Raw genomic sequence first — 23,000 nt, 5'->3', positions numbered from 1 at the left:
TGGCGTAAATGTAGTGCTACATATTTATTACAATAAGCACTAATTTTTCAGTTACTCATTCTATATCCAAGCACATATTGACTTTTAATTTTGTTTCCTGTACTAAAACATAAATTGGATCAAATTCCTATCAATTTTGTCTCAGAACAAATTTCCTCTATTTTCTGCTCTGATTTGTTCACAAAACCTAACAATTTTAAAAACATAGATCATTAACCATACTTGTTTCTTATTTAATATGTTTAGTTAAGATAGATAAATAAGACAAAGCTAAAAAGTGAAATTCTTCACATTCATTTTGAACTTTGCAAAAATTACAGGTTTGAGGAATTTTTACCTGTGAAGAAGGCACCAAGTTAAAATTAGTACGCCAAGTATTGCCATTTCAGCACTTAATTTAGTTCAAGAGTATATATTTTCAAGTTTTTATTATACCACACCTTGTTATCATTAGGCTGTGACTTATTTTATTTAAATTTCTATTTTATTGATTGTGTTTGTATTAGCAATTCCTTAGTTTATATTAAACTGAAAACATATCTTTGGTCACTAACCATGTTAATATTCTATTACACTGATATCCAAACTTTTAAAATAAATTTTAAAAATCTATGACTAAAAGGGGTGTTGGTCTTACCTGATACGCTCCTTCTCATGGGTGGGCCACAGCCTGGTCCAAAGTCCCCTCATCTTCATGCACCCTTTGAAGGACCAAAGGCAGCATCAGCTGAGGCGTAGCTGTCCAGTTTATAGTGGATGAAAGGGGACGGGGAGGACAATGTAGCCGCCTGGCAAACTTCTTCCAGAGAGGCTTGTGTCACCCATGCTGCACTTGTGGCTGCACTTCTAGTGGAGTGTGCTATGATACTCTTGGGCAATGGAAGGGCCTATATCTCGTAAGATTTGGCGATACACGCCCGAATCCAGCAGCCCAGAGTCTACGGAGTGACCTTGGTTCCTAAGGAGGCTGGCTGGAACGACACAAAGAGCGACTCCATCTTCCTGAATGAGGAAGTCCTCTTGATATAGACTCAAGAGTGCCCTCTTCACGTCTAACATGTGCCACTTTCGTTCCAGGGGATGCACTGGATCCATTGGATTGGGGCAGAAATTGGGCCAGATAAGCTTCTGGGACCTGTGAAACCATAAGTTCACATTTGGTATGAAGGAAGGGTCCAGACACAAGATCACTCTGTTAAGTTGAAACACACAGAGATCCCGCCTGATGAAGAGTGCTGCCAACTCCAATATCCGTCTAGCCGATGTAATGGCTACTAGGAAGGCCACCTTGCAGGTGAGGAAACACAATGTGTCCTCTCTCAGTGGTTCAAATGGGGCCTCAGTCAGCACCTACAGTACCTTAGTGAGGTCCCAAGTAGGGTATCGGTGGACCAATGCCCCCTGGCTCTCCGGCGGTATCCTCCAAGGGCTGGCCACCGAGAGGGTGACTAAATCGGCAAACCATGGTTACCATGGCCAGTGCGGAGCCAGAAGAAGCACCTTTCCGCCAGTCTTTCATACTACCCTCGGGATGAGGAGAAGGGGGAGAAGGCTTAGAGAAGCCCTGGCGGCCAAGTGCTGCGAAGCGCATAGGCTCCTTCTGCTCCTGGAACCGCAAACGTCACAAAAAACTTTGTCAGTTGGGTGTTGTCCAGGGTTGCAAAGAGGTCCACAGCTGGTAGTCCAAAGTGCTCCACCAGCTCCTGAAATAAAGCTGGATGTAGGTGCCACTCTGCATGATCAACTGTGGCCCTGCTAAGCCAACCTCCCTGTATATTTGCGGCCCCTGAAATGTGCTCCGCTTGTAAGGACAAATGTAGCCTCTCTGCCCAGAGACATTGCCTCTGCTATAAGGGACCTGGATTGGGTTCCTCCCTGCCTGTTAATATGTGCCTCAGCAGCCACATTATCAGTCAGAATTAAGACCTGCCTGCCTGGAATTGGAATTGTCTGGAACTGTCAAAGCGTCAGGTAGACTGCCCTGAGTTCCAACCAGTTTATGTTGTGGTTCAGGTCAGCCTGTGACCACTGCCCTTGGGCCATTCTATCTTGGAGATGTGCCCCCCAGCCAAAGAGGCTGGCAACAGTCGTAACCATCATATGTTATGGCTGTTTAAAGAAACATCCCTTAGTGATTGCTGGGGAATCCCACCATTCCAGGGATCGGACCACCTCCTGTGGTAACTTAACCTTAGATGGGGAACTGCTCCTGCCTGCCTGTGGTGGGGGAGGAGAATCCACTGGAGAGACCTGGTGTGCAGTCAAGCTCAAGGCACGATCGAAATGCAGGATACCATCTTACCCAGGAGCTGTGAAAGTGTGGCCGGGGCACTGTACGGTCCCTCCTCATCTGGCCCACCAATTTCCTTATGCTCTCCTGCCACTCCTGGGAGAAGTGCACCTTACACATCATGGTATCAATCTCCACATCTAAATGCAGCAACTGGTTAGTAAGTGATAAATGACTCTTGGTGGTGGTGATAGAAAACCCGTGGTCCTGAAGGGCCTGGATGGCGATTCTGAGATCCCAGCACGCCTGGAGTTCAGAGGCGGACTAGATCAAAATACCATCCAGGTAGCACTGGACCCGTACGGGGAGAGCCAGTAGGTGCGTGGCCAGGGCCGCAAGCAACTTTGTGAACACCCTGGGTGCTGAAGACAGACCAAATGGCAGTGCTGTATATTGATAGTGACAGCCCGCATAAAAAAAACCTTAGGTATTGCCTATGGCCTAGAAAAATTGGGACATGAAGGTAAGCCTCTGTGAGATCAATTGAGGTGAGGAAGTTGCTCTCTCTGACGCCGTCCAAGATGGACTGAAGCAAATGCATTTTGAACCATTTGTAGATGACAAGGCGGTTCAGCCCTTTCAGGTCCAGAATTGCCCTGTAAACCCACCCCACCCCCCAGGATTTTGAAATTACAAAGAGGATGGAATAGAATCCAATCCCTGCTGGTCCTCAGGAACCAGCTGGATCGCCTGGAACTCCAACAGATGTTGGATAGCAGTTTCCATGAGTCCCCATTTGACCCTGTTCCCCAAAACGGGGCAAGGAATGAAAAACCTCAGAGGTGTGGAGAGGAATTCCAAGGAGAGGTCCAACCTGACCATCTCCCGAACCCATGCATCGATAGTAGTGCTCTCCCATTATCTGCAAACATGGCCAGGCGTCCCCCAATAGGAGAGTTGGTAAAGAAATTACTTCTGGCACCTGAAAGAATGGTTTCCTCCCCCTCGAAAGGGCCAGAGGGAACTACTTATACCTCCCTGCCCTGCCCTGCTGGTGGTCCTGCCTTTGCCCAAAGGGGCGCTATGGTCTCTGCTGCCCAAACCCACTATCTGGCCCTCTAAAGGACTGGCGGTGGAAATAAGGCTGTGGGCTGAAATCCGCCCACCGGGAAGGGGAAGGGAGGATCTTATGTTTGTTCCGTATTCGACCAGTATCGGATCCAAGGAATCTCCGAATAACCACTCCCCTGAGAACAGGGCGGAGGCCAGTCTCCACTTATGCTTGGCATTGGCCTGGCACTGGCGGAACCACAGGAGTTGCCTGGAAGCCACTGTAGAGGAGATGGCCTTAAACGTGCTGCTTTGAGTGTGGCATCTGTGGAGAATTCCATGGCAGCTGACAGCTTGTTCAGATCTTGATGAGACCGTACATCTGCCTCCGGAAATCTGTCCTGCAGTTGTCACAACCAAATTAAGGACACCCTATTAAAAAAGGAAACTGTTGTGGATGCTTTCATAGCCCAAGCAGTGGCTTGGTGGGCCACTGAATTCCTGAGGGATTGTTCTGCCCATCTGTCATCAGGCCAGAGGTTATCCTCAGGTGAATCAGCCATTATGGATGGTGCAATCAACACTCCATCGGGGCATCCACCACAGGCACCTGCAGTGCTTTGGACAAATCTGGCCCCGTATTGTAGAACCGTTTGTCCAGGGTTCTGGGATTTGTTCCCGCCCCAGGAGAGGCCCACTGTCACTACATCACATCTAAAAATAATCTGGGCAAAGATACCACCTTGGCCTCTGCTGTCGGTTCAGAAAACAGCGAGCCCACAGGCGCTGGTGTGCTTGGTGGTGGCTCCTGAGCCAGCAAGTGGCCAGCTAGATGAGCCGTATTTCTGGCCTTGTATTTGATTTGAAAAAGGCTGGCCAGAAAAGGCCAGTGAAGGCCAGTTGGTCAGGTGTTAAGCCCTCATCCTCTGACAAGTCTAACTCCCTGTACATCTCTTCCTCAGAAAGTTGATTGGAGGAAGCAGGGGAATATGGCTCTTGCAATGGTAAGAATTCCCCGAAAGCCTGGGGCCCTAGAGGGAGATCCAGAGGCAAGGAATGGTCAGATCTGACAGAAGCAGCTATCTGGCTTTGCTGCAAGCTGTTTGCTATTCCTTGCTTTATAGCCTCTGATATCGAGGCTTCCATGCCAGAAGGAAATTAGAATGCCTGAGGCTCCCCTGACGGTTTCCCGCTGAAGTCCAGGTAAAGCTTGCCTCAACAGATGAAACCCTGTGCCTTGAAGGTTGCCAGGCGGAGAAGGCAGAGAAAGGGTCTGGACATGAGCCAATTTGTGACTCACTGTTGCTGGGCAAATTGCAATCAGCCTGCAAATGTTGCTCTCCAGCACCATCTGGGGATAGAGCCTATGGAGGGCGGCTGTCACATGCCTCAGGCTGTCCCAACGATTGCACTGCATTTGTCGGGAAATGGCCTGACTGGAGGCTTGAGGCTCCCTCCTGTGGTCAGCAGCCTTTAAAGCTTTGGCTACCTCTCTTTTGATGGCTTTCTGGTACCTTGTAGCCTCTCGCTTTGCAGCTTTGGAGGTGCAAGCCAAGGTCTTGGAGCTCTTGAGTAGCTTTGCCACTGTCTTTAGGCTTGCGGGCCTCGATCCTGAGGCCCCCGCAGTGTCTCTGCCTTTCCTAGCCCTGCTTGGGCTTCTGCTTGTCAAAGCTGCTTGTCCGCTTAAAGCAGCAGCTGCGACTTCCATTTTGAATTTTCCACCATTCAGATACGCCGCAAGGGCTCCACTGTGAAGAAAATGGTGGCAGGCAACAGCAGAGAGTATGCCCGGCAATTGGGCAGGAACTCTATACTCAGGACTCTGTCCGGGGGGGTGAGGGTGGCAGCTGTCAAATGACAGTCCAACACTTAACAGTCTACTGCCCTTGCTCTGTAAGTGGCAGAGTAGCGAAGCTCTCTCTGCTGTGAAGTGTAGGAGTGCTGTCTGCTCCGCGACTGTCCCGGCCAGCTCTGCGAGCAATGCTCGACTGACTGCCTTGTCAGGATCACCTCCTGGTGATCTGACTGCCACAGAATGGCCTACAGTGGGTTCAAGCTAAAAGCTCTTCATGCTAGAATCAATTGGTGGTACAGCTGTCGAATTCAAATGAGCTGACATGTTGGAGGTATAGCTGTCCAAGAAGTGGAATGCTATCCAGGAATAGGTTGACTTAGTTAAAAGCACGCCTGTCTTTAACTAGGACTGAGTCAAAAGCTGAGGACCACTGGGGTAGGCGTGGCCTCACAGCTTTGACAGACTCAGTCCTATTGGCTAGCAGATAAGGACAACCGCATTCCTGGATGCTATCTCCACTGCAATGGAGAACTTTGGAATACTAGAGAAAAATAAGGAAAGACCTAGCATATTATTTTGAGTGTGTTTCTTTTAGTTTTAATTATGCATCAAAATAAGAATCAGAATGTTTAAACTTTAAATTAGGTTAAATTTTGCTAGTGGAAGTCTTATTGTCATATAGGTATAAAGTAACACCAAATTCTTGAATTCTAGATGTAGGTTCCAATTTTACTAGTTTAACAATTAATTGGAATAATTTGGTCCAGATATCAACTTGTGAAAATTGAACCTATATTCTAGAATTTCAGGTAGTGGTGTTATATATAGCAATTGAGTTTTCACTAGCACATTCTTTCACTAGTATCCAGAGATCAACTAACTGCAAGTATTCAGAAGTGTAGTGCTCATATTCTCTGACAAAACTTAATAAAAAGTAGAAACAGTAAGGTAATTTATTTGTGTTGATTATATATAAATCAAGTGCTTTTGATTTCCAAACACTTATGCTACAGGAATCCTACCCAATGTAATAATCATAATTATAGTTAAATCGTATTTAATTAATGTTATTCCTTTCTGAGTATTAGAATATAGAGTTTATAGCACAGATGTAAGGATGTTAACAACTATCATTCTTCTAAATATAAATTTTACATTGTTTCATTTAAAACAAGATGGATGGATGGATGGATGGATGGATGGATGGATGGATGGATGGATGGATGGATGGATGGATGGATGGATGGATGGATGGATGGATGGATAGACAGACAGACAGACAGACAGACAGACAGACAGATAGATATAGATAGAGTAAAACATGCCTAAAAATTATTTTGCTTCCTGAAAAATGAAAGCAGGATTTTAAAAGTTACATTTTGCATAATTGAGTTTCTCCATTATACACAGAAACGAAACTTGAAATTTGGTGCTTTCTGAACTATATTTTCATGGTAACAGCAAATACATTTATTTCATGCCTTACATTGCATTGTGGGACCAATTGGTGCAGAGACTTAAAGACTTTGGAACTACCAACCAGTAATGGTTTGTACGCTGATGGTTTGAGACCATCTCTGTGAGACAAAATAAGCTCCTGTTGCTTGATCCCTACTCCCGCCCACCCCAGCAGTTTCAAAGAATGCAACATTGTGAGTAGATAAATGGGTACCACTTTGTGGGGGGGGAAACTAGCTGCATTCGTGTGTGAAGAGAGTGGAAGCCAGCCCAGGATCTTGCTGAACATGAGGCATTGAGACATGATGCGAGGTGAGGCAAAACCGGCAGAGGAGCCTAGAAGAGCCAGCAACCCAAGCACTGCTAATTAATTGGTGTAAAGCTAGTTTGTCCCCCCGCAGTGCACCAAAGATAGACACAGAAGCACCAAACAGAATGAACTAGCCGTGTCTAGCATGTGTAGATTTTCCTGACACTGTATGCCATATACTAAATAATAATAATGCATTACATATCTTTTAACTTGTATTCTCTGCAGACCTTGACTTCTGATTTTCTGTCCTTTTTCATTGGGTTTTGCCTTTGATACTATTTGGCTTACTTACTCCCATTGCCTGGTGAAGAGGCAATCACCAAGCCAGTGATCATCTGAAGTAAAGGAAATTATAAAGTTCATTGTACTTTAAGCAATTTGACATATATATTTTGTACCAGTTTTTGATACTTAGGTATAAAATAAAATATAAAAACAGCATTCCTGAAGAAAAAAAATGCAATATTTGCAAAACTGCAAAAACTTTGTCTTTAGCTAGAAAAGGATAATCCAAGTACAGATAGCCCTCATTCAGGAACCATTCATTTAGTGACCATCTGAAGATATAACAGCGTTGAATGAGGGGACATACAAACAGCCCTTATAGTGTGGTCATTGCAACATCCCCACAGTCACATTATCACAAGTTAGGCACTTGGAAACCAGCTCACAATTACAGTGATTGCAGCGTTCTAAGGTCATATGAATACCAGTTGCAACCTTCACTGCTGGCTTCCAACAAATCAATGGAGAAGCCAGTAGGAGGGATTCACCTAATAATGGTGATTGTAATCTTATGTCAGCTTTCATATGCCTTGCAAATGAAAAAGAATACTGATTCCAGGCAGTTATACTTTTTTATGCCTTGAAGCACCACAATGACATTTCCATCACAACACAGTAAAAGCCACAACCACCACCCAAAATTAAGGTATTCTTAGTTTGGAAGACAGCAAATTAAATATTTAAATTACTTTTGCAATATTTAATTTACAGATATGTAAATAGAGTTGAAAGCCAGATAAGTAAATAGAGCCCAAATAATTACTAGATGTTTTACTACATTGGTTGCCCAAAGATCATGCATATCAAGATAATGCTTTCCCTTCTGTCAACCTATCTCTCTTTATTTTGTATGTCTACCTAAAACTATATATGAATTATGTAGCTAATAACTGAGCCTTGCATCATCATAATTATTAATCTTGCTTCTTCTCTATCAATCACAGTTATCTCCACATTCTGAGAAACATTTTTTACAAAGATCAAGATTCAGAAATTTGCCTTGGGATCATAGCAATTTTTTGTGCATTGCATAGAAATTAAATAGTGGGACAATGACTAATCAATTTTAGTGATATTGGTTGAAAACTGAGCAAACTATCTTTACAGAAATTAATTTAGAAAGAGTAATTTTGTATGAAATACAGTCTGATGAACAGAAAAGCAATACAGGACAATGACAGTGAAAGACTTATTGGGTCTTTATTTTATTTAAAAAGATAACAAAAATAAAAGTATCTAATACCAAGAAGTTGAACACCGAATTTCTCTACACTGAATTCAAGATTTAGCACTAGATCTATTATATAGTTAACTATTCAAGTTTGAAACAATAAAATAATTAGTGAAAACAACATCTCTGTTGTTACTCTTTAAAAAAATCTTGTCTCTTACATGAAACAAAATGAAATTCAAGAACTGACCAAGAAAGGGTCGTGGGTGGCTCAGGCTGTAAGACAGCCTGTTATTAAACACAGCTGCTTGCAATTACTGCAGGCTCGAGTCCCACCAGGCCCAAGGTTGACTCAGCCTTCCATCTTTTATAAGGTAGGTAAAATGAGGACCTAGATTGTTGGGGGGGGCAATAAGTTGACTTTGTATATTAATATACAAATAGAATGAGACTATTGCCTTACACAATGTAAGCCGCCCTAAATCTTCGGAAAAGGGCGGGATATAAATGTAAAAAAAAAAAAAAGGAGGGAGAATCTGCCGGGGGAGCATTAAGTTTCTTTTACAGAATTACCAATAGGTAGACACCCAAACCTGATTAACATCAATTGCATCTTTGGTTGCTGATCTCTCTCGCTATCACACTTATGAAACTATTTTGAATAGATTGAGAAATCCCAAGACTTTAGGACAATGTCATAGAAATGGTTGACACTGACACTGACATCATAGAAAGCAATAGACAAAGGAAGCATCTCTCTACAAAGCACTTGACTGTAACGTTGTTCCTGGTAATCCTTATGATTTATATTGATATTGATTGTTCCTGATTGCTTATTTGTACCCTATGATTATCATTAAGTGTTATATCATTGTGTTAATTTTGTACCCTATGACCATCATTTCTGTTGTAAATGTTGTACCTTGATGAAGGTATATTTTCTTTTATGTACACTGAGAGCATATGCATCAAGACAAATTCCTTGTGTGTCCAATCACGCTTGGCCAATAAAAATTCTATTCTATTCTATTCTATTCTATTCTATTCTATTCTATTCTATTCTATTCTATTCAAACTGTGTTAGGGAAAAAATGGAAAACTAAACACACCTCTGCAAGCATATAACAAAATTCTACAGCTGTGCAGACTGATACCTGTTTACCAAATTTGAGCCTGTACTGGTGAAAATATAAGATACAGGCAATATGTTTCTGGTATTGAAAATCACACTACTTCCATAAAAATTTACCAAGCATTATTATTGCATTTAGGCAACAAAGATTTATAATTCATCTGTAAGTTGTTTCATTATTATTGTCAATAAACTTAACACTTACTATGATCATTACTTATAAAAAATAAAAAAGCCTTTGTTATTTTAGTGCAAATTGAGACGACCTATGGGTACAAGTGTACTGCCCATTTTTTCAAACTCTTGAAACATGAAAAATGACAAAAACTGAATATGTTATCTACTACCAAGTGAGAGATTAAAACTAGTTTTGTTTACTATAATTAAAATTAGTAAATATCAACTTCCCCAGATTACCAAAATAATATACATATTTTGTACTAATAGGATCAAAATAATGGTCAATTTCATAATCATATTGTTATTTATTAAATTTATTGGATACCTGACTCCATCACAGGATTATATGTAATATAGAATATTTAATATCTTCAGTGTTGACACACAGTCTACCAATTGAACACAAATTCCTTAAGAGTATAATCACATATATTTATGAATATCAAATATGTTAATTTGTGATATAAATTATGCATGTTATACATATTTTCATTTCACACACAACTACAAGGCAACTCAGAATAAACTGTATTGGCTTTTTATATATTTTATCTTTTATACCATACTTTATTGTGTCCTACATCTTTTTGTGCTTTTAATTTGTCATGTATCAAAATGGAAGCATCGACATTTTTATAGAAATGATACTAACACTAGCATGGAACAAGGGAAAATTATTTAAAAAACCTATTATTTCTCTGTATTAATAAGCAGGACAAATTACACTTATCTACCTAGTATCAAAAACATGACTGCTGGTTTATATGAACATAAAGCTAGTTATAATACTTGTTCTTACAAGTTCAAATATCAGTTGAGTTTAAATTTATACAGCACTTTTTCAAAGTGGGCTGTAGCTGATACAGCCCATAACAAGTATTAAATTACATCATTAAACACGATAGTCAAAAACTTCTCTCTTCTCTTTATGAGGCTTCTTGATAACTTAGAGTAGTTCCATAGCAGGCTGTGGGCTACAAAATTACTGTCATGAATAAATGCCATTTTCTATTAAATAGAACTTACAAACATAATTTTTTCTGACATTGAGAAATCATGTAAACCTAACTTTCCCCTTTGCGCTAAAGTTACATGCAGATCAATTCTCTTCAAATGCTGTCTAGAGTCCTCAATATCAAATTATGTACAATATTTCTAGGACGAATTGGATTGTTTGGATTTTCAAAACAATTATACCCCAATACAAAACAATTATATTCTTACTTTTAATTCTTGAAAATATCAACTAATGGCTAAACATATCCAAAACTGGCATAAAAAGAATGAGGACTGACCTCTCTTCTTTCCTTTGATTCAGTAATAAGAGCTAGGAATAGCAAAAATGCTCAAAGGGATGCTGTGTGTAATCAGTTTCTCTCAGTGTTCCTTCTGTAAAACAGGAACATTAAAGGCTCGTGCCACTGGCTAGTTGAGGACGAATGAGATAAATATTGTTAAAAACTTTGATCTAATGCCGTGACCAAAGTTCTGTTCTAATAAGAACAGCAGTACCAGACCAAAATTAGAATTTTTCAGAAATTATCATTATTTACTGGGATAGAATCTATATATAGTTTGCTAACAGTTTTTGTTTATATTTAAACAATCAATATTAGTAAATAATAGTATTTTTATTTTAATGTTATGCATAATACTGTAATTCAGTTAACACAAAAACCATACTGAATGTGATAAATGACAAGTTTTCTGATTGATTCAAAGCAAACAGCTGCTTGTTTGATTTTGTAGCAACTAAAAGTTGATAGATGACCCTTAAGATGGATAACTATAATAAATCATCTCATTGAGATACTCAGGAAAAAAATGAAAAACAAGTTTTCTGCATTCTGTAATATGCCATGATAAATATGCATAGCTTATGGATATACAGTGTGAGTGCTAAAATTAGACACCTTTCTAAACTCTTTACTTTCTGAAACTCAGTCCATTCTGTAAAGTATGCCCATATTAATGTATTCCATTGTCAGAAAAATGCAGAATGCCAGAAGCTGATGTTTACATTATATCTCTGTGTCATCAAATAGTCTTAATCAGGAAACAGCAGTCTTATATCATAACTGTGGCATAGATTTACATGCATTAGTAATGGTTATGCTGTTATTTACTATAATGAACTTGACAACATTGCAGTGCCTATGATAAATATGATCATAGTACATTTGATAAAGTACTTCCTATTTATAAACATGTTGCATTTTTTTAATTTGTAAAAATATTCCTATGCAAGCTACATGGAGTATTACTGAGATAGAGTAGAACTGACAACCCAAACCTCAATCCAGTTAAACCAAACTGTTAGCATCTAAGCCGATTTCTTCCTATTAAGTGGTAAATCAAGTTGATCCTAAACTCAAATATTTACAAATCTTTCACTTTTACAGATCTTATTTCCAAACACTTATTTTGAAATATATCTTATTGCAAACTATTTCATCTGGTGGCAGTGAGTTGTTTTTTAAATCAAACCTCACTATGTATACTTATCAATATTGGCAGCATCCTACCAGATTAAATTTCTTTTCTTCTATGTATGAAAGCAAACATGCTTATAAGAACAGTAAATCAGCAATCAACTAGCAGCAAATCCCACAGTACACCGGAACTGCAAATTTAATGATATTATTCCCGAAGTTATTAAAAGTAGCAGATAAGATAACAAGAGGCAAAAAAATTACACGCACGCGAGGCTACCAATTATTGTTTTAGCAGATATTGTAATGTGAATTAGAACATTCATGTACCAAAGTCCACTAAATAAAAAGATTAAATATCAACATTTTGTGACTTTACCAAAATCTGGTGAAATGTTAACAATCTTGCAAGACCTATTGAAAGTTACAGGTATTTTTCTTTTGTGCTACCACTATCAACATGATGGGCTCAGATTTGGGACTCCAAAAGTCTGATATCCCCTGAAATAATGGTGCAAAATAACTTCCCCTGCAAATATTCTATTTTACCTAGATTATTATATAGTCAATTAACTGCTTAGAATGTTCACTGGTATAATATCACATGCCACAGAGAAGCATGAGCTGTCAAGAATATCTAAATATAAATGCAAGATCAGCCTCAACAAGTAAATCAGTATTTGGAAAAATAAATGCCCTTTATTGTTCCATATGATAAGATTTTCTTCGTTAGTTAGAAATAGAAGATAAATGCAATTTGAACAGATGCTCAGTTATTTTCTCTTTTTGTTGCTTCATTCTAAACTGTAATGACAAAGAAATTTATTTATGTTCTATATTCTTCTCACTTGGTAATATCTTGTAATTTATTACCAAGAACCTTCCTGAATGAAAAAAACAATAGTATTTATAAGTGTGTAGTAAGAGCCTCAGCAGGTACTAGCACCTGGCTGCCCTTGGATGATTTCAAAAAGTGAACAAGATCAGTTCTAGTTCATACTTAATACTTAAATGTGGGATTGACTAGAAATTGGGAATTTTAACAAAAATATTGGAAAAAATAACAATCCATTCCCTTAACATTGCCAAGAACACAGTATAGATGCAACCACCAGAAATTCAATTTGATTTAAAGACATCTTATATTTTTTAATGAAATACGAATTTATTTATGCAAACATTTATATTCTAGATCTTCAACCTTTAATAGGCAGTATTAGAAGAAATTATACAAAGATATAAAATCATGCTAAAATAGTAAAACATAAACTAACATTTAGTTAAAACACAATCCCCACTAATAAATGCTTGCTTTCTGGATCACTAGAATGCCATTAGCTGAAGACTAAAATAAAGGGTCTCCACATGCAGTTAATCTACCGTCTACATTAAATGGAAGTTAGATATCTAATCTTTAGATTTTATTGCTCAAAACTAATTCTACAAGGCCTCTTGCTGAGTATAACCATGACTATTTTTGTGATGCAAGTAAGCAGCCAAAGCAACCAGTTGAATAAGCCTCAGTTGGATTCATGCCATTACACTATCATGATTACTTTAGGATTGATTAGCATGCATTTACTTTCAAAAATTATGTTTTAAGCCATCAGGGTGTTTGTGCCACACATCTATTCTATACTTCACAAGATGACCTAGATTTTATGATTCAGCTGAATCTTTACAGCAGATTAAAGTTAATTCACTTTAATGACAAAATTATGAAGTAGAAATGAACTATATTGAGAAACATGTTGTATGACCTTCATGAGTGTTTGTGAACTTTGTGAATGTTCTAGAATCTAAAATAAACTGGTGATTAAAATGTTATTGCCATGCTTCTATACTAAAATGCAAACACACTTCACTTTTCAATGGCATTTAATTTAAACACTAGCATATACAGCACATTCTTAATATTAGGGTTAAAACTGGCTCTTCCCTAGAAAATTTTCTTGTATGCTTACCATGTGTTCACACATCCAAAGAATTAAGTATATATTGCAAATCTGTACTTTTAAAACGTATTTTAACATATCCAAACATTTACAGTATTGTTATGTTAACTAACTTGAGTTTTTTTCAGTCATCCTACCAGGGAGACTTCAAGAGTGAACAACTAGATATTCTGGACTCAGTTTGATATAGAACGCTTGCACAATATATCACAATGGTATTATGTTATATTTAATGCCACCATAATTTCAGATGAGTCTCTCTCTTACACAATACAAATATGTTGGGGCACTTTAGTAGCGACATGAGTAAAAGCTCAAGCAAACAAAAGCTTCGAGTATACCTCATTTAATATCTCATGGTGATATATTTAAACTATGATTAATTGTATGCATGTAAAATTCATATACTATCATTCTATTTGTGTCTCAGCTGTGAGTCTTTGATGTCTATGAAGGGTCCACAAAAGGAAACAAGAAGGCATGCTGGCCCTTTAAAACTGAAATGCTTGTTTCTTTTCTATAAGAAAAGTAAATCATACTACAGTGCGTGGAGCTTTGAAAAAGCATCCATCCATTAAAGTTCATGGATCCTCGTTTCCAGATTGTCCCTCCCCTGGCTGTGTCTCAAGTTACAGCCTTGTACAATCCAAGTCTAAATAATATTCACCATGATAAATGACACCATAACTCCGATATCCACAATCAATCTTTGCTTTAAAGATACATCCATCTTCAATAATGTTGATGGGGATTTTGTAAAATGGGAAACGTGACTGTTTTTCCGACCTCCTAACAGTGGGGGAAGGAAACTCTGAGTGATGGCTGTCAGCTCACATCTGGCTGCAAAAATAAATTAGCCTTATGTAGACAAATGAAAGGACCAGCCCTGACTAGAAAACAGCCACTCCTGAGCAATAGCTAATTTATAGGATTTCTTTCTAGAAAGTTCCTAACTGAGGCTTGAATCCCCTTAGCTGTATCTGTAAATGATATTTGGATGCCGTAAATATTATTGTGACAGCCAACTATGCATACTGTTTTTAAAGCAATGTGTATACTGTAAGACAGGGAGAAAAAATATTTTTTTCATTATTATACTTGTTTTACCAAAATACATTTTTACATTTTGCAGTGTTTTCTGCATGTTTGAGAGAAAATAATTTTCATATTTAAACTATTAATCATTACCTTTATTATAGGACTAAATAACATGATTACAGATATTAAGCAATTCAATGTAAGTGACACCTTGTTAAAAAATCTGATGTGCTTTTGCTTCTTTTCTATGCTAAGAAAAACACCTTCTACAAGAATTTTGAAAGCTAAGCAAATCACCTCATTTGTAAGATGTTATGAAATTCAAACATTAAATTCCATTCAAAAGAAATATTAGCTGTTCGTATTTCAACTTAGTGTTTGAAATAGCCATGCAAAATATTTATCAGGTAAAATATTTAAGCAAAAAATCATTCATATACACAAGTTTATTCTGCACTTATATAGTGCCAGAGCTTTTTACAACTCAGCTCTCGACTGCATATTTACTCAGAAGTAAACCTTACTATGAATAATGTTGCCCACTCCATACTTTTTAGAGTTTAACTGCAACATTTTACTATACTGATGAGTTTTTAGGCCTTGCCTTGCTACGACAAAACTTTGCATTTTTGTTCTTGTATACTATCCATAGCATAAATTACTTTTAAGAAGCTATAAGTAAAGATGACAGGAAATCAAGTGGTAGAATTTTCCAGCAACATATCATTGCTAATCACATTTTTACCTAAAAATAAATTAATTTTTTAGAAAATCAGATGGCAGAACTCTCTAAGGAATATCCCATAGTAGTGATGATGGCTGTAGCTGTAAGGGTTAATTCTGTGAAGGTTGAAGGACTTACAGTAATGCTGTGAAGACAGAAACATCACAGGCTTTCCTGGCAAGAGGCTCAGGGAGGGTAGGAGGGGACTAAGAAATGAACTCTCTCAGGCTTTGTCATGTACGTTTCCCAAGGCCCAGCCTGGCCCCTTTGATAAATGACACATGTCATTCTGTCAGAGGCTGACACTGCAGCTGGGAGGGCTAGTGATATATGACTCCACTGAAAAGGAAATCAACTTTTTGGCACTGACTGAGACTGTGCCCTGTGTAAGGATTTTGTTTCTAAAAAAGTGAAAGATAGACTTAAGATTTGGGGAGGGGAGAGTTGAAAAACAGATTGAACGACAGCTTACACTTAATTTATGTTAACTCGGTAATGGTGAAATGTGCTAGCCTGTGATAAATAAAAGCTACATTAGTCAATTATTAATCACACTCCAACTTGTAGCCAAAACCCATGACTTAAATCTGAGGCCTGAGCTGCCTTACAAACAGATAAGACAGTGTTTGATAGATGTCTTGCATAGTGTAATCAGGAAGGAATCAAAGGCTTAGTAGTTTAACCAATGAGAGTAGGTAGAAGGTTCTGGAATCTGAGACTGGGCTAAGTGGATAACTAGATTGAAAGCACCCTTTCACAGGGTATACAGTATATCTTTTGACTGCTTTAGAGAAAAAAAAGAAAAGAGAGAAACATATCTGACTCTACTTTTAATCTTTTTTTATTATAAATACATGGATATCTTGAAACTGCATTCCCTCTTCCTTACCACTACAATGCTAAATCATTTAACATATGACCATTATTATGGATTCTCATAGTTTCACAAATGGTCATTTTGCACGGATTACAATTTAAGTATTTTATTTAATCGAAAGAACTCACATTGAGTTGTAACATATTCATACAGATTGACTAAAAAAAAGATACCCCCCAAAAAAAGAAATATTTTCAACCAAGGTGTGGAATCACAGACTGAAGAAGTGAAACCTCAAAAAAAGAGAAAAAAAAATCTTAAAACTAAACCTTAAATATAGGTAGAAAAGCTGAATCTTACAAGATACAATGAATATTTCAGAGAGATTTTACATTTCACTCTTCAGACTGCCTTCAGCAGGAAAGTTAATATAACTTTAATGTATAATATAGCTTTGTCTACATAAGATGCTAAACTTTCCAATACAAAATCCTACGCTGGTTTATAACTTACAAAGATGTGAGGTAGAAGTCATTTTGCCAAAGTCTCATACAATTACACTAAAAAATCTTGTACATGATCTTTATGCATCTATATCGTATTAACCTGTTTTAGCTGAATTATACATGTGTGGGCCTTTAATAGGGTTGAAGCTATCTCAGTGCAGACATTCTTCTGCTTACGAACAAATTATGTTCCAAGATGCTGTTCGCGGATCCCTTTCATTTGTAAGTTCAAACAAACATAAAAATTAACCTTGCACCTAATTTCAGACATTCAGTCACTACAATACAAACCACATCCAATCATTACAAAACCAAATAGTGAACAGTATGCATGTGGAGCAAACAGAATGTGAACAGAAGGAGGGGAAGAGTTAGTTTAGAGTTAGTTTAGTTAGTAAAGAGTTAGTTTAGTTAGTGAGAATCCACGGAAATAACTCTGTATTGTCAGTTCTCTGAAGCAGTTATTTTCCAAGCGTCTCTCCTGAGCAAAGACTGAGTTAAAACTGGGGCACTGTGACCACAGAAGATTGACAGACTCAGTCTCTGGGCAGAAGGCAGAGTTAACCCATTCCTTGGATTCTCTACTCAGTACATGGAGAAGAGTTAGTTTACAGCATGCCTTCTCTTGACTTCTGGGATCTTCTAGGTTGGAGTTATGGACAAGTTTATTTGTATCAGCTGAAGTTTGTAAATCAAGAGTTTGTAAGTAGAGCAATGTCTGCAGTAAAAGTAGAGTACATTTATGGCAATATTCTCACATGCCCAGGTTTCAGTTGGACTGATGTTTTTGCATAACTCTTTTAAGATGGTTTTAGTGTTAACTATCTGACAATTTCTTTTTCTTCCTAGCATTTTTCCTAAAAGTACAGGATACACTTTTTTCAGATGAAGTGTGGATCCATCCAATCCATAGGAACTGACTGACTGAATTATTGCCAAAGCCTGATGTGGCACGCTAAGAGAGAGTGACTAGTTCACCAAGCTGGCTTTTATGCCTAAAACAGGACTATAATAAGCCGCCTGGTTTCTAGCCTGGTGCGTTATCCACTAAACCAAACTGGCTTTCAAGTATCTGACAAATTTAAGATCCAAAAATTTTAAATCAGCACACAATACATTATTACTATTAATATTTTAATTAATTCATTAGATGTATATAACTAACCAATTTTCAAAATACAATTCTAGTGACTTACAGTTAAGAGCATAGGAGAAAATATAATACAATAAGCACCAGGAACAGAAAAGAACATCAGGTATCAGAAATAACAAAAAAAAATCAGAATTAACTGAGGCCTACCAACCCATATCTTAATTCAATAACTTTAATAGTAAAGGAGCTTATCCTGCTTTCTGACCTTACATATAAGGATACAGAACAGGGTCAACAGATGTCAAACTGGCAGCCCATGGGCCAGATGCGTCACGTGCAGGCCATGCCCACCCCAGCTCCATGAAGGGAAAAAAACATCGTGAAACATCACATGACAGCAACATGATGTCGCAACCTGTGATATAGAAGGACAGAAGGGTCAATGTCAACCAAACCCTCAAGAGTAATGTTTTTTCTCAGGACAGGTTCTGCAACAGAGGCATATCTCTTGCTTCATAAAAAGAACCCATGCCTATTTTCCCAGTTCTCATGGGCTAAGCAGAAATAATTGGAGACAGGCAGTCCTGCAAATACTCTACTTGAAAACTTGGCAACCTAATCATAACACAGACTGAGAATGAGATGAGATGTTCTGGGCAGTAGGTGAAACCAATGGATTTTTTTCCCCCAAGTGTCAATTCTCTTATTTATTTTATGGGCACCCTCAGAACAGTTCAGGAGGAAAGGAATGTCATGAGCCAAAGGAGACAGACCCATAACTCTAAGCTTTCCATCAACTTAATGAACCATTTACCTAAGCACTGTGTGGTGCCCAACAGAAAAGGAAGAAGTAGATTCATTCCCTTAGTATAATTGCTGACTATGATAACCAGAATTTTATGACACCTGTACTACAATTCATGTGGAAAGTACCCAATTACAGAAAACTACTTACAATAAATTCTGTAAACATTTGCAGAACTACTAAGTAGTAGAAGGTTTAGACTAATGGCATGACATCTTTGGATAAAATTCTTAGTATTCAAATAAAAATCAAGCCAGCACTAGTGTTTCTGTTGGCCACACAACCTTACAATTTGAGGTTGTTGCGAAAATAAAAATGAAGGGAGACCCACCTTCAGCTTCTGGAGAAAAAGGCAGGAAATATATTCAAAAAATACATAAAAATAAAACATGAGTGAAATGACTATACTAGGCATGCAGAGACAGTTAGTATAAGCATCTGAAAGCCATGTTAGCCAAAAGACACTCCTACTTTAATAGTTTTATTACAAGTTGGGCTTGTATGTGCATTTCCAAAATTAAAACATCACCTGTCAAAGGATTTCCTCAATCCTATTAATAGCCTCATTGATTTATCAAAAAAAGAAGTTTCACTGGGATGAGAAAGAGTTTAGTCCAAAATATGCTTCCAATTGTCAAGAATGTTAGATTCAAAAAGTTCAGACTTTGTGATAGCATATTAAAATGCCTCCCTAGATGCTTTAATTATTTAGCTAAATTTGAAAACTTGAAGCAATTTAAGCATTCATTTAAATGCAGTTTGAATCATAGTCAGGGTTTCTATGCTCACAAATCAGTGAGCCAGCTACAAAAGTTTAGTTTGTGCCTTTCCCCCAACATTTAGCAAAATAAAGAAATCTCAGTAAAAATGTGAATTTGATAAAGCATATTTTTAATCTTTGGTTAATCAACTGCAAATGATTGATGCTTACCTATTTGCAACAGCTAAAACTTTGAGGGGTTATATTACGTAATAATTAAAACCTGTTTCTAGAAGGTTTGGGAACAGTAGCAGTACTCTGAAGTAAACCTAATTTACCTAAAATGAAGTGCTCTACAAATATCCAGATTCCTGTTTGAAGTATATTCTAGTTCTCTTTGTCCATCATTTTCAAGAATATAAATTGTGCTGCTATCTGATTATATATAAGACTAAAACACTTAACAAGCAGGGCTACATGTAGAAAGCAAAAAGTCAGACACATGAAGCCTGATTTGTTTCTCATGACATCTGGTCTCAACAGGAGGAAGCATCAGGAACATTGGCCCAAATTCAGGAAAGCACTTAAAGCATATTCTTAAATTTAAATACATAAACACCCTCATCTTTAAGTGCTTTCTTGAATAAAGCTTCAACAAGGACCACTTCTTATCATAGGTAGAATTGTATATTTTCAATTGTTTATGAAGCCGTGCATATTTTCCAACCAACATCAGAAATATATTTACTTATAGAGTTTGAAGAGACTAGTTTTAAATTGAAAGAATAGTATATAATAAGAGAATTATAATTATATAACATGGCACAATTGAACCCTAACAAAAGAATATCAAAAGAAAATAGTTTCATGTGGTTATTTTAAAGTGGTTGTAGTATTTATTTACATAAGAATTCCAACCATCTGTTCAAACATACAAGGTGCTGTACATATGTTCACAAGCTAATATACCTCCCAAATGGGCTTCATACATAGCTAATTATACAAACCTCTGAACTTTAAAGATGTGGCTACCTTATCTGAAATGTCAAAATCCAGATGACCTTTCAATATTAGAAATTTCTGAATCCTTTTGCTGCCCCCTGGTGACCATATGGATTTTTCCAACTTAGCTTTAGCAAAACTTGTTATTTTTTCCTGAGCTCTTGAATGTTACTAGTGGAAGTAAATGCACGTAAGACAAACATCAGGACAACTTCTAGATTCTATGCACAACACAACCTATTTTTCCTTGTGTTGTGACTCAAAACTGACAGAAGAAACTAGAAGGTGTTGATTTCAGTTTACTGCAGCTTTTATTCGTAAAAATAAACTGTTTATTAGAGGTAAAAATCTTGAAGTCAACAAAAAGAATTCACATTTCTTCATACCTGCTATGTATAGTTGCAAATTAATTAAATGGAAAGGGGGAAGAGCATAGGAAAACCACAATCAAAACAACCTATAACAAATGAGTCTTTGTAAAAGACAGAGAAAAGTTTAATAAACCACTAATTGTACTCCTTAATCTCTAGCATAGTTAATTTCTCAATATGCATGAAATGCAACTTAAAAGGAACATGAGGAATAATATCATATTACATGCAAAATTATGATCCAATTTTCACTTTTAAAATAAAATATATTTTTCAGACATATAACAATTTCAAAAATAGTAAAAAATGTTTAAATATATTATCAGGATCTCTCTTTAAAAGGTTTATACTTTTGCTTTATGGCCTGTCCTTGATTTGACACTTCCACTCATCAGAAAGGGATTTATAAAATAATCCTGAAGGTGAGGAACAGACATCTGTCAGAGACTGGCTGAGTTTCACTTTGCGAAATTTAAGAAGGGAGAGAAATCCTGTTAAGCTCTATTTAGTCACCAATACACATCAAAGGCAATAATTAAAGAAGACAGACATCATAAAAATAAATTTATGTAGTTCTTTATCAGACACAAAACATTCTAGTGTGTAAATATCTTTTCACACTGAACGCAAATATAATGATCTGCAAGAGGGAAGGAGATTCTATTTGTGTTTGTTTATTGTCTACTTGAAAATAACTTATCTAGTTGGGGAGTTCTTTTTTTTTTTTAAGTACAAGTTTAAACCTATCTTTCAAAACCTTTACCATCTGTGGGTACATGAACTATGGATGACCCCAAATGATTTGCACTCTACTCAGAATCCCTTAGAAAGCACGAGAAAAAGTATCATTAAGAATGACTGATGACTGCCAGTCATGGTTGACCTCACCCAAGCTTTGGTCTCTGCCTCAGTAATAAGCTGCCCTTTATTAGCACCAACACTCCATAAAAGGGGTGTGTTTAGTCACAGGATAGTGGCCTCCTAATGCTCATTGCTTGACTTTGTAAGATTGATTAATGCTCATTTTAACTGCCTTCACAGCATAGACAGTGGCAGTACCAGAATTTCAGCAGAGTAGATAACTAGCTACAAAACTAAGATTTGGGGTGGAGAATACATGCAGCAAGATTCTGTAAGGAAGAAAAATATAGAAAAATTAGCAGAATTACAGGATACTTATTTTAGCATCAACACTATAAGCGAGGTCTTGGTTCTACAAGAGGTTAAAATATTCATATTCATTACTTTATCTAAATCAAGTCAAAACTGAAAAAAATTATATATAAATATCATGTGTGTATGTACTATATAAGTATGTACTTATAATGTGAGAAGTATTTCAGATATAAAATTCATGCCCTGATTCTTGACCAGTTTGCATTCCTGGATTCTGTCCTAACAATTCTTAGCCTGTTTTCAACTTCTTTTGCCTCAAGCCTTTTTTTAATTTCCGAAGTATTTATGCTAGTTTTTAGTTTTCAAAGTCTGGAGTTCTGTAATGAGGTTTTGTGTAGAAGAAAACTATTTCATACATTCTAAAAGTTAACATTCTTGATTCTTTTCCTCTTTGCACCATAATGTTCTCCAGGTATAAATGTTTGTGGGAAAAGACAGTAACAAAAACAACAAAAAGTTTAACCTGAAAAATAGTTTAAGTCACCATCTTCTCTCTGATTCCGCACAATCAATCAAATCCAGGTATCACAGAATTATAGTAATTTAGTCCAAAGCCCACAGAATTTCAAAAAACTGAAGTAAAATATGGCTTAGAGCCACTAGGCTACTTCTTTTTCTAATGTTGTTTATAGGCAATGTGACTTCTGGAACAGAAGCAACAATCGTTTGTCGCTTCTTATATTATGCCAAGCCATGAGTTACAAAAACTGTAGTATATACTATACTTCAAGTATAGTATGCTTCCGATCACAAGCCATAGTTTACCC

The 23,000-nt window shown here is 37.2% G+C and overlaps 1 protein-coding gene across 4 annotated transcripts in view; it reads right to left on the bottom strand.

The window, feature by feature from the left end:
* TSHZ1 (teashirt zinc finger homeobox 1) overlaps positions 1–23,000 on the bottom strand; it is an 85,329-nt gene that overhangs the window by 45,299 nt on the left and 17,030 nt on the right. The window contains exon 2 of one of the 4 annotated variants that reach the window (XM_058177857.1): positions 7,139–7,181. The exons of 2 other annotated variants lie outside the window; for them this stretch is intronic. In XM_058177857.1, the coding sequence (XP_058033840.1) occupies positions 7,139–7,181 (43 nt within the window). Of the gene's footprint in view, positions 1–7,073; positions 7,182–23,000 lie in introns of those variants that run through there. One more of the 4 variants, XM_058177859.1, reaches the window with a different exon arrangement.

Source organism: Ahaetulla prasina, chromosome 3, assembly GCF_028640845.1.
Source record: "Ahaetulla prasina isolate Xishuangbanna chromosome 3, ASM2864084v1, whole genome shotgun sequence".
In the NCBI taxonomy this organism is placed as follows: domain Eukaryota; kingdom Metazoa; phylum Chordata; class Lepidosauria; order Squamata; family Colubridae; genus Ahaetulla; species Ahaetulla prasina.
This window is presented reverse-complemented; position numbering and strand designations above follow the sequence as displayed.